The following is a 12,730-nucleotide window of genomic DNA, read 5'->3' as shown; positions in this document are numbered from 1 at the left end:
GGTGGTTCAATTTCATTCGGCCGTCCTCCCCTGTCAGGCACCCTTCCCATCAGCACCTGTTTGAAGAAACATTCTCTTTCAGTGTCTAATATTTTAAAGGTTAAAATTTATATAAAGATGCCAAGTGATGTTGAAATTATTGTTGTAATAAAGAAACAGAAGCCAAATATTTAAGGACATGAAAGTATCAGACATGGCAGTATGAGTTAATTATGAAAATATAAATGTGATACATGACATATTCCTCACAACATGGTATTATTTTTAAACAATCTAGAGAAATATTTCTGAAGCTTAAAGGCTTGTTATTTTCTCTTATTTAAATCTGTTTAGAAAATTCTGTAACAAACATGAAGAAACTTTTCTTCATCACGATAAGAAACATTTTTAGCAAAACATTAAAATACATAAAATACAGCCCTGGCTGGCGTAGCTCAGTGGATTGAGTGCGGGCTGGGAACCAAAGTGTCCCAGGTTCGATTCCCAGCCAGGGTACATTCCTGGGTTGCAGGCCATAACCCCCAGCAACCGCACATTGATATTTCTCTCTCTCTCTCTCCCTCTCTCTCTCTCTCTCTCTCTCTCTCCCCCTTCCTTCCCTCCCTAAAAATAAATAAAAATTAAAATTAAAAATTAAAAAAAAATACATAAAATACAGACCCTAAATTAATAAATTCATAACCATTTATACAACAACTCTGGACTCTCCATTGCCACTGATTTGATAATGGACTATCCAATGAAGGACTGTATTTCTAAGCACATTTTAATTTCAACTAAGTATAAAGTGTTTGTGATAACATGAGGATATACTGAGGTCAGAGATGAATACAATGACTATAATCCAAGGCAGTACTGCAAAGAGATATAAGGATTCTCAATGAAATATTCCCTCCCTATGAGAAACTTAAGCTCAATTTCAGGGATGGTCTAGTTGTTACATTATAAAGACAAAAAAGACTTGATATCCTTCCTTAACCACGCCTTACAATACTCTGAAGGACAAACCAAGAACCTGGTTTGAGACCCCAGACGTCTACAGAAAGGCTCTACTTCATGTGCCATGAACTGAGAAAGACAGACAGCGGTGAGGAGGGTGCCCTCCCACCCACCACAAGCCAACAGCTTCCTGCTAGTCTCTTTCAGGGAAAGAAGGTAAAAGAGTAACTTCCTCAACCAAACTAACCTATGAATCAGTTAAGTTCCACTTCTATTGATTCTCACCAAAACTATGTTTTAGTAATGTAGAGATCATAAATAAATACACAAAAAGTACAACACTCTCACTGTGGGGTAAGGTTCGAAGTATATAAACATTCTTTGAAAGTCAGCAAGAGTGTCCTAATTACCAAATCCAAAAAACAGCTTTCTTGGTTGGCATTCTCAGTGGTCTCTCCACCAAATATGCTACTTTGGTGGGTATATGGAGACACTGCTCCAGGAACTGATCATGAGACAGCCCCCAAACAGATGTTCTAATGTCCTCTGCGCATCTCTGTACCCCCTGAAAAAGTCCCACAAACAACCCATCAATGCTCCTCCCCAACCCCTAGGTTTCTGAGATACAGCTCTCTTCTATATCACTTTAATATAGCCTCTGGGAAGTATTTAGAAAATCTGGAGTTCAAAAATGCATCCTGTCACATTGATATTTTAGCATTGTAAATTAGGAACACTGACCTAGCTACAGGGCCACATAATAGGTCTCACACACGGTAGCATCACAGCTTTGATTCAGGTTGCTACCATGTGCCTTGATGCCACATAATATGTGCTGAATTGGTTATGTGCACACTTTCCACCCTGGAATAAAATTTATAAACTTTCTCTTAGGTTTGCATCATGTTCAAAGGGATACATATTGGGTTGGCTTATACCTGCAATAGAGAAGGAAAAGCCATTTGGTTAAGCAGATGCTTCAGAAGGAAAGGGATAGGAGAGACCTGCTGGTGAGGGGCCGTAAGACACTCAGGCTGAACGCTGTCATCCTTATCTTTACCCCAAAGCAATCATGAGCTTCTACACACAGTGGCTTTGTTTGACCCTCTTATTTCCCTTGAAGGTTAAGTTCACCACATTCTGTCAACTGTCTCAGTTTCAGGTTTATTATGACAAGAAACCGTTCTCTTAAATGCAAAAAAAAAAAGACCATCCTCAAATAATTAAGACTATAAATTATAAACTCAGAAAAGGGATGGGCAATTTCACTTAAAGAAGCAGAACTCTTGATGCAGCAAGAAAAAAATAACCTGATATTGACTAGGTATTAACATATGGGGTGGGAAAAGTAGGTTTACAATTGTTCATATGGAAAAGAATAAAATAAATAATACAAGAATAAACTCTGTATTTCATGTATTCACAACTGTAAACCTCCTTTTGCCCCCATGCTGTATTTAAAGAGAAAACACTTCCAGAAGATAGAGGAGGTTGATCTAAAATGGAAGTAGGAGGAAGGAACACCTAGTGCCTAACTAAGCAATTAGGCAAATCGACTTCATAAACAACTATCCCTCTGGCAAGGTAGCCTGCATCAAGAATACCTATCTCACTACACTGAGTGAGAAATGATGTTTTAAAATTACCCAAATCACATACTTTCAATTTTTTCACCTTTTTGTAATCAAAGCTGTCACAGAGTGCTTGGTCTAAATGAAGAGTGCATTCTAGTGGAGCTAACAAATCTTCTAGATTAGTTTATTGTTGTTCCTGCAGTAAAAGTAAAAACTACAGACTCTCTGAGCTTAAGACCACTCTCAGAGAAATGGGCCCACACTCTGAATCAGGAAACCTCCATGAGATTCAGTGACGTGCCCAAGATGACTCCTCTACGTAAATGACAGAGCTGGGATGTGCGCCCAGATCTGTATGACGCCAAAGTGTGTACTCTTCCCTTTACACCAAGGACGTGAGGCACCTGTCAGTAACTGAAATGATTCCTACAGATTTTCAATGACAAAGAATAATTACTTTTTTGGAATGGTAAATAATTCTTCCTAAGGCTATTAATAAAAGCAATTCTTAATTCCTCTAATTCAGATAAAACTTTGGTTTAATTTACAAATGCAGAAATTCAAATGAACATGCACACACATAACTAAGCCTGGGTGAACTGAAGCCCTTCCACCACTCTTTTCTAGTTTACCAGGGCATTAAAAAAAATTAATTAAGATCTGTAAAAATACCAAAGGAGGAAATTAAAGATTCATTCTCCACTGTACTGAAAGAAAAACCAACCTTATTAATGGCACACGCCGTTTTCTCCCGGCTGGAGCCACTACTTGTCCTAATGATTTTGGATAGATCTTCACGAGCAGCGAGTAAATGTGCCAATGTAATCGTTGTCTTGGGTGACAAAGCATAACGCTTAGGCTGATAAATTCTTGCTATGTCATCTGTTTTCACCTAAATGACAAAGGGAGAAAAGGAACCAAAGAACATTTCAATAAAAAGAGCAACGGCAATCATAAATATCTGACACTTAGTATGTACAATGAAAAAGTAAACCAATAGATGTTAAAAAAATATATACAGCTACCACTATCAACTACTTAAAAACTAACATAGACTTTTAAAGTGAGGATCCAAGATAGTGGAAGAGTAAGTGGAGGCTACACTAACTTCCTCCCAGGACCAATCTGGAATTACAACTAAATTGTAGAGAAATCATCCTGAATAACCAACTGGTCACTAGCTGGAGAGAAGCCTTATAACCACAGACAGACAGAAGAAACCACTTCATAATGTGACTAGTAGTAATGTGGAGAAGAGGAGAGAAGGCTGGTTGGGCTCCCCCTAGTGGCCGCTGAAGTGCCAGAAGGATATTTCAGTGGCTAGTGGGATGCCCCTGAGAAGTGTAGGGTATAAACCCCAAGCTGGGCTCCTCAGTCTACAGCACCAGAGCCAGAAAGAACCCAGATAACACCCAGCTGTGAAAAGCAGCAGGGTTTCTGTCTCCCAGGGAGAGACTGCTAGAAACACAGAAAGCCTATTAAAGGGCCAATACACAAAACTGCATTGGTAGCCACTTACCCGGGCTCCAGCGAAGGGAGGGCAAAGTGCACTAGAGACGCTAGAGGACAGTCTGGGCTTGGTGGCTCTGGGTAGAGGACAGAAGGAACAATTACCAGGATCCCCATGCTGAGTCACTCCCCATACTGCAGGGGCCATCTCTCTCAGGCAGAGCGCTCTTCTCTGAATGGCATCAGCCTGAGGGAAAGCAGTACCTCCACCTGCAAAACTACTCTGCTCACCCTATGTTAGACTTAAGCTTGGCTGCTGATTACAGCTTGATGATATTAACAACTGAGGAGTTTAACAGCTGATTAGTTTAACAGCTCCGGCCAAAAATACAAAGCAGCAGCCAAAATGGGAAGACAAGAAATAGATCCCAAATGAAAGAACAAGTGAATGCTCCAGAAGCACTAGATGAAATGGAGGCAAGCAATTTATCAGATAGAAGGTTTAGAGTAATGACTATAAGGATACTCAACAGCATGAAAAAAGACATAAAAACCATAAAAAAGAACCACTCAGAAATAAAGAATGCAGTATCTGAAAATAACAATACATTGCAAGGAACAAATAGTAGGTTAGATGAAGCAGAGGATTAAACCAGTGTTTTGGAAGACAAGGGAAAAAACACCACGGGAAGAACAGCAAAAGAAAAACAGAGTTTTTAAAAAAGAGGAGAGCTTAAGAAACATTTTGGACAACATAAAGTGTAATAACATCTGTATCATGGGAATACCAGAAGGAGCAGAGAGTGAGCAAAGGGTCAGAACCTATTTCAAGAAATAATGACGAAAAACTTCCCTTATCTGGTGAAAGAAAAAGTCACAAGTCCAGGAAACTCAGAGAGTCCCAGACAAGGTGCACCCAAATGCTCCTACACCAAGACACATAATAACTAAGACAAGGAAAGAATCCTAAAAGGTGCAACAGAAGAGCAGGTAGTTACCTACAAGGGAACACCAAGTAGAAAGGCATCCGATTACTCAACAGAAACATTTCAGGCTGTAAGGGAGAGCTATGAAGTATTCAAGGTGATAAGAACCAAGTACCTACACCAAGGCTTCTTTTCCCAGCAAAAATATCATTTAAAATTGAAGGAGAGACGAGGAGTTTCCCAGAGAAGAAACAGCTAAAGGAATTTATAAACACAAAACCATTACTGCAACAAAATTTAAAGGGCCTGCTTTAAGAAAAAGAGAAAAAGTGAAAACAGAGGAAAACAGTCTAACAATAAAATGACACTACATTATGTATCTATCAATATCACCTTAAATGTAAATGGTTTAAATACTCCAACCAAAAAACAGAGGGCAGCCAAATGGATAAGAAAAAAAAGACCCATATATGTGCTGCCTCCAAAAGACCCACCTCAGATTGAAAGGTGCACACAGACTGAAAGAAAAGCACTGGAAAAGATATGTCATGCAAATAGAAAGGAAAAAAGCTGGGGTAGCAGTACTTATACCTGACAAAATAGACTTTAAAACCAAGGCTATAGTAAAAGAGAGAGCAGGACACTTCATATTGATAAAGGGAACAATCCAACAAAAGGATATAATCCTAGTAAACATTTACACACCCAACATAGGAGCACTTAAATGTGTAAAGCAAATCTTGATGGACATAAAGGGAGAAACTGACAAAAATACAGTCATGGTTGGGGATTTTAACATCTCACTGACTTCAATGGATAGATCTTCCAGGCGGAAAATCAACAAGGAGACAGCGGCCTTAAACAACGCACTAGAGCAAATGGATGTAAATGATATCTTCAGAGCATTTCACCCCAAAGCAGCACAACATAAATACTTTTCAAGTGCATATGGAAGGCTTTCTAGACTAGACCATATGTTAGGACACAGAACAAGTCTCAATAAATCCAACAAGACTGAAATTATATCCAGCATCTTCTCTGACTACAATGCTATGAAAGTAGAAATCAATCAATCACAAAAACACTGAAAAACACGCAAAGATGTGGAAGCTGAATAACATGTCATTAAACAATCAATGGATCAACAATGAGACCAAGAAAGAAATCAAAAGATATCTTAAAATAAATGAAAACAAGAACACAACAATCTATATCTGTGGGACACTGGGAAAGCAATCTGAAGAGGGAAATTCATAGCATTACAGGTCTAGCTCAAAAAAACAAAAACAAAAAAATAAACAAGAAAAAGCTTAAATGAACAATCTAACTTTACATTTAAAGAAACTTGAAAAAGAACAACAAACAAAGCCCAAAATAAGTAGGAAGAAGAAAATAATAAAGATCAGAGCAGAAACAAACAAAATAGAGTCTAAAAAAATGATACAAGAAATCAGTGAATCCAGGAGCTGGTTCTTTGAAAAGATAAACCAGATTGACAAACCTTTAATCAGACTCATCAAGAAAAAAGACAGAGGACCCCAAAAAATCATAAATGAAAGAAAAAAGTAACAACTGACACCAAAGAAATACAAAGGATTTTAGGAAAATATTATGAACTATATGCCAACAAACTGGACAACCTGGACAAAATGGATGAATTCAAGAAACATACAATCATCCAAAACTGAATCAAGAAGAATCATAGAATCTGAAAAAGACAGATTACACCTGGTGAAACTGAAGCAGTAACCAAAAAACTCTGAAAAAACAAAAGCCCTGGACCAGATGGCTTCACAGGCAAATTTTACCAGACATTCCAAGAAGAAATAACACCTCTCCTTCTTAAACTATTTCAAAAAAATCCAAGTGGAGGGAAGGCTCCCAAGCTCGTTTTATGAGGTCAGCATTATCCTAATTCCAAACAGATAAAGACACTACAAAAAAAAAAAGAAGAAGAAGAAAATTATAGGCCAATACCCCGATGAACATAGATGCTAAAATCCTCAACAAAATACTAGCAAACTGAATACAGCAATGCATCAAAAAGATCATGCACCATGATCAAGTGGGATTTATTCTGGGAATGCAAGGTTGCTACATTTGCAAATCAATAAATGTGATTCACCACATAAACAAAATGAAGGATAAAAACCACATTATCATATCAATAGATGCAGAAAAGGCATGTGATAAAATCAAGCACCCATTTATGATAAAAAAAAAACACCTCTCAGCAATGTATGAATAGAGGAAACATACCTACACATAATAAAGGTCATATATGAAAAACCCATTGCCAGCATCATACTCAATGGGCCAAAACTACAAGTGCCCCCCTTAAGATTTGGAACAACACAGGGATGTCCACTTTCACCTCTCTTACTCAACATAGTACTGGAATTCCTAGCCACAGTAACCAGACAAAAAGGAAAGAGAAAAAGCATCCAGCTCGGAAAGAAAGAAGTAAAACTGTCAGTACTTGCAGATGACATGATACTGTACATAGAGAACCCCAAAGATTCCACCAAGAAACTACTAGAACTGATAAACGAATTCAGCAAAGTAGCAGGCCACAAAATTCAGATCCAGAAATCAGCTGCATTTTTTTTGCCAATAATGAACTAACGGAAACAGAAATCAAGAAAACAACCCCATTCACAATTGCTTCAAAAAGAACAAAAAACCTAGGAATAAGCCTAACCAAGAATATAAAAGACCTGTACTCAGAAAACTATAAGATATTGAAGAAAGTAACTGAAGAAGACACAAATAAATGGAGCACATACTGTGTTTACGGATAGGAAGAATTCACATCATTAAAATGTCCATACTACCCAAACCTATCTATACATTCAATATAATTCCTATCAAGATTTCAATGACATATTTCGCAGAACTAGAAAAAAATCATAAATTTATATGGAACCACAAAAGGCCCCACATCACAACAGTGTTCCTGAGATAGAAGAACAAAGTTGGAGGACTCATGCTACCTATCATCAAACTATACTACAAGGTCACAGTAGTCAAAACAGCATGGTACTGGAATAAAAACACACCCATAAATCAATGGAACCAAATAAACAGCCCAGAAATAAACCCACACCTTTATAGTCAATTAATATTCGACAGAGGAAACAAGGCCATACAATGGACTATACATAGTTTATTCAATAAATGGTGTTGAGAAAACTGGACAGATACATACAGAAAAATGAAACTAGACTAACTTCTTACAACCACACACAAGAATAACTTCAAATGAATCAAAGACTTAAAATTTATCCCTGAAACCATAAAAATTCTAGAAGAAAACACAGGCAGCAAAATCTCAGACATTGCTGGTAGAAATGTATTATCAGGTATATCTCCCCAGGCAAGTGAAACAAAAGAAAAAATAAACAAATGGGGCCACATCAAACTGAAAGATTTTGCACAGCAAAGGAGATCTTCAACAAAATAAAAGGACAACCCACAGAATGGAAGTACATATTTGCTGATATATCTGATAACAGGTTAATATCCAAAATTTATACAGTACTTATAAAACACCAAAAAACAATCCAATTCAAAAGTGGGCAAAGGACTTCAACAGACTTCTCCAAAGAGGACATACAGATGGCTAACATTCATATGAAAAGATGCTCAATGTCACTAATCATCAGAGAAATGCAAATTAAAACCGCAATGAGATACCATCTCACAGTTGTCAAAATGACTGTCATCAATAAATCAACAATCAAGTATTGGTGAAGATGTGGAGAAAGCAGAATCCTTTTGCACTGTTAGTGGGAATGCAGATGGGTGCAACTGTTGTAAAAAGCAGTATGGAGGTACCTCAAAAAATTAAACACAGGTATGTATGCCTTTTGACTGAGTGATACCACTTCTGGGATTATATCCAAAGGAACCCAAAACCCTAATTTGGAAAAAACATAAGCACCACTATGTTCACTGCAGCATTGTTTACAATCACCAAGATACGGAATCAGCCCAAGTGTCTGTTCTTCAGTAGGTGAGTGAATAAAACAACTATGGGACATTTACACAATGGAATTCTCTTCGGCCGTAGAAAAGAAAATTTTACCCTTTGTGATAGTATAGATGGACCTGGAGAATATTATGCTAAGTGAAATAAGCCAGTCAGAGAAAGACAAATACCGTATGATTTCACTCATCTGTGGAAATAATGAACAAACTGAATAAGCAAAACAGAGACAGACTCATAGATGGAGAGGTGATAGCTAATGCAGCAGGGGGAGGTTAGAGCGTGAAGGGAGAGAAAGAAAAAGGATTCATGGACAAGAGTGTGGTGATTGCTGGGGTGGGGGATGTATGGTAATGGAAAAAAACACAAAGATTAATTTGCATTTTCCTGAAAAAAAAAAAAAAAAACCCAACACAAAAAGTATTCCATTCATAATAACAAAAAAGAAAATGCCTAAAAATACCAAAAACACATGCAGAACCTTTCAGGAAAAAAAAATAGTAAACCTTTAAAAACAAAAAGAAAACCTGAATAAATGGAGAGAAATACCAACTTTCTGGATAGAGACACTGAATATTGTGTGTTAACCTCCAAATTAACTAATAGATTACTGTAATCCTATTTGAATGGTTTTTGGAAGGACTGGGCAGGCGGGGGGGGGGAGGAAACTAAAATTAATCCAGAAATTAAATATTTAAGAATGACTAAAAGAATTTTGAAAAAGAAGATTTCTACCAAAGATTAGTATGCAATATGAAATTATCATCCTCTTAATAGCTAACATCCATAAAATACTAAATGTGCCAGGATATGTTCACTTAATAGTCATTTCTTTAATTTTTAAAACATCCTTTCAGAGTGGTTATATTACCCATTTTTGTGGGAGGAAAAGAAATGAGGCTTAGAAAGCTTAAACAATTTCCCCCAAATACAAAGAGAATTCCAGGTTTGCCCACTTACTAATAAAGCGTACAAACCCACTTGACCCACAAGCACAGGTGTACAGATAATAGTACACTATTCTACCTCAGTCCAATCACATGGAACTTAGGGAGAAAAAAAGAGGCTGATGAAACAAAATAGGCAACTGACATTCAAAGCCTCATATATGTATGAATGCAACAAATGATAGAGGAAAACTAAGATCAGTGAGAAAAGAGATCAATTATATTTTAAATGGTTCTGGAATAAACTATTGGCTCTTTGTAACCTTAGTTATAATAAAGTATACCTCTCTGAAATTCCAAATATGTTGTTTGGTGTTTTATTTTAAATTGAAAAAACATAAAGATGGAAATTTCTGTACTTCAAAAAAACATAAAAACAAAATCAAAAGACAATGGGGAAATTTTTCAACAGATAAAGCAACTAGCTAACTTCCTTAATATATAAAAAGCTCAATCAAAAGGAAAACAGGAAGACCCAAAGGAGGAAAAGACAAGACACAAATAAAAATTTCAAAAAAAGAGGAAACTGAAATTACTAATAAGCTTATGAAAACAAGTTAAACTTTATCAATAAAAACATACAAATTAAAAGAATTTAGTCTTTTTAACAATCAAGTTAACAATAAAATTGCTAACTTTAATATTCTACATATTAAAGAGACTAAACTGAAGATGAAATTTCATTTACCTTACTGATAGGAGTTTAAATTCATACCAACTTTCACAAAACAATTTGGCCATGTGAATCACGAGCATTAAGTGTCAATAATCTTTGGTACAGTTAATTTCCATTTAGGAGCATCATAAAAATATACTTTAAAATTTATAAGTTATACATATTAACATTCCTGACATCAGTTATATAGAAAAAACATGTAAGAGTTAGTAAATTATGGCACCATATGATAAAGCCTTGAAAGCATTATACTAAGGAGCCAGACACAAAAATCCACAGTGTATGATTCCTTTTGTATATAATGTCCAGAATAGACAAATCCAAAGAGCCAGAAAGAAGATCACAGTAGTGGCTACAAGGGATGGGTTGGGGTATTGGGAATGACTGCTAATGGGTGCATGTTTCTTTGGGGGATGATGGAAATTTCCTGGAATTAGGTAGTGGTAATGGTTACAGAATGCAGTGACTATACTAAAAACCACTGAACTGTACATTTTAAGGTACTGAATCATATCTCCAAAAATAAGAAATGAATTTAAAATTAATTCTGAAATAAAGCTTTTGAGATATGAAACAATGATCAGGACATACTTGGTGGAAAAAAGTAAACTATAAAGTTATAAGTTATACTCACAGTCTTATCTCAATACTAGAAAAATAATTTAAAAAAGAAACCATGATGGCCAGAAGGGGGGAAGCAAAAGCGGGGGCGGGGCAGGGCAGGGAATGGGGACCTCTGCAGTAGTGTCAACAATGAAAATAAAGAAGAAAAAGACACTAGATTAACCATACTGATAAAGGTATATAACCTTTTTTGAAGAATAACTATGGAGTATGCATCAAAAGCATTAAAATCATGCATATTCTGAGTCTTTAGCCAGCAATCAGGACATTGGCTGTGCCACAGGCCTCAGGTCTCCTCCCCCTTCCCACTAAGGATAACCCAGAAGAAGACTGCCTACACTTCACCCTACCACCGGCAGCCAGCTTAATCTGGCCTGAACATCCTTCCCTAGAGTCCTCCAAGAGAAGCCTACCATCCCATCTTCCCTTGTCCTCAAGAGCCACTCCAATGCCCAGCCCACAGCTGCCTAAGCCAGAGGAGCAATGGGACATCCAACTTAATGCAGTCCTTCACAATTGATGACTTTGAGATTGGGCATCCTCTGGGCAAAGGCATGTTTGTAAACATGTACTTGGCTCATTTCATCATAGCACTCAAGGTCCTCTGAAAGTCTCAGAGCTCCAAAGGAAGCTGTGGAGCACCAGTTTTGCAGGACAGTCAAAATCCAGCTTTGCTTCATCTTCAGCACTCCCACATCCTGTGTCTCTGTATTTCAATGACCGCCAGAGGATCTACTTGATTCAGGAGTATGCCCTCCACAGGATGCTCTGCAAGGAGCTGCAGAAGAGCAGCACTTCTAATGAGTAAGTGAACAGCCACAGTTCATGGAGAGACTAGAAATGCTCTGATGTACTGCTACAGGAGGGTGATTCAGAGACATAAAAGCCAGATAATCTGCTCTCGGGCTTCAGGAAAAGCTCAGGACTGCTCACTGTGACTGGTTTGTACACGTACCTTTGCTGAGGAGAAGACAACGCATGACATCTTGGACTACCTTCCCCAGGGATGACTGAGGGGAGCATGCACAATGAGAAGGTGGACCTGTGGTACACCAGAGCACTCTGCTATGAGCTGCCAAGAAATCCCCCCTCCAAGAGTGCTTCAGACAATGAAATTTATTGGTGCATCAACAAGGTAGACCTGAATTTCCCCACTTCTGTGTTAACAGGAGCCCAGTACCTCACCCCCAAGTTCCTCAAACATAACCCCTCAGAATGTCTGTCCCTGGTCCAGGTACCAGCCCACCCTTGGATCCAGGTCCATTCTTGGAGGGTGCTGCCTCTGTCCCCTGAATTGTCCCTGTCATTTACTTAGTTGTGCCTATATTTTATGTCTGTATATGTGTAGTTGGAAAAAGGAGTCCCTGTCCTGTTCCCCGATCTGTCTTCTACTTCCTTTTCATTTAATAAAGGCTGAAGCTTTAAAAAAAATCATGCATATTCTCTGACCAAGAAATTCCACTTGGGTCACAAAGACCCTGAACAATCGGACTAGGTCTTACAAACACAGAAATCTTTTAAGAACATTCCCCACCTAATTACACAGGGTACAGAAAAGCTCATCCAGAACCGGGTACATAACACTGCTTGACACATGAGATGCTGGA

General features: G+C 37.7%; 1 protein-coding gene across 1 annotated transcript in view; it reads right to left on the bottom strand.

Moving 5' to 3' along the window:
• The window catches only part of FAM98B (family with sequence similarity 98 member B), a 37,259-nt gene that overhangs the window by 2,327 nt on the left and 22,202 nt on the right, over window positions 1-12,730 (bottom strand). Inside the window, 2 exon segments of the mRNA XM_028506385.2 lie at window positions 2-56; window positions 3,238-3,405. Coding sequence (XP_028362186.1) covers window positions 2-56; window positions 3,238-3,405 — 223 coding nt within the window.

This window comes from Phyllostomus discolor, chromosome 1 (genome assembly GCF_004126475.2).
Source record: "Phyllostomus discolor isolate MPI-MPIP mPhyDis1 chromosome 1, mPhyDis1.pri.v3, whole genome shotgun sequence".
NCBI lineage: Eukaryota > Metazoa > Chordata > Mammalia > Chiroptera > Phyllostomidae > Phyllostomus > Phyllostomus discolor.
This window is presented reverse-complemented; position numbering and strand designations above follow the sequence as displayed.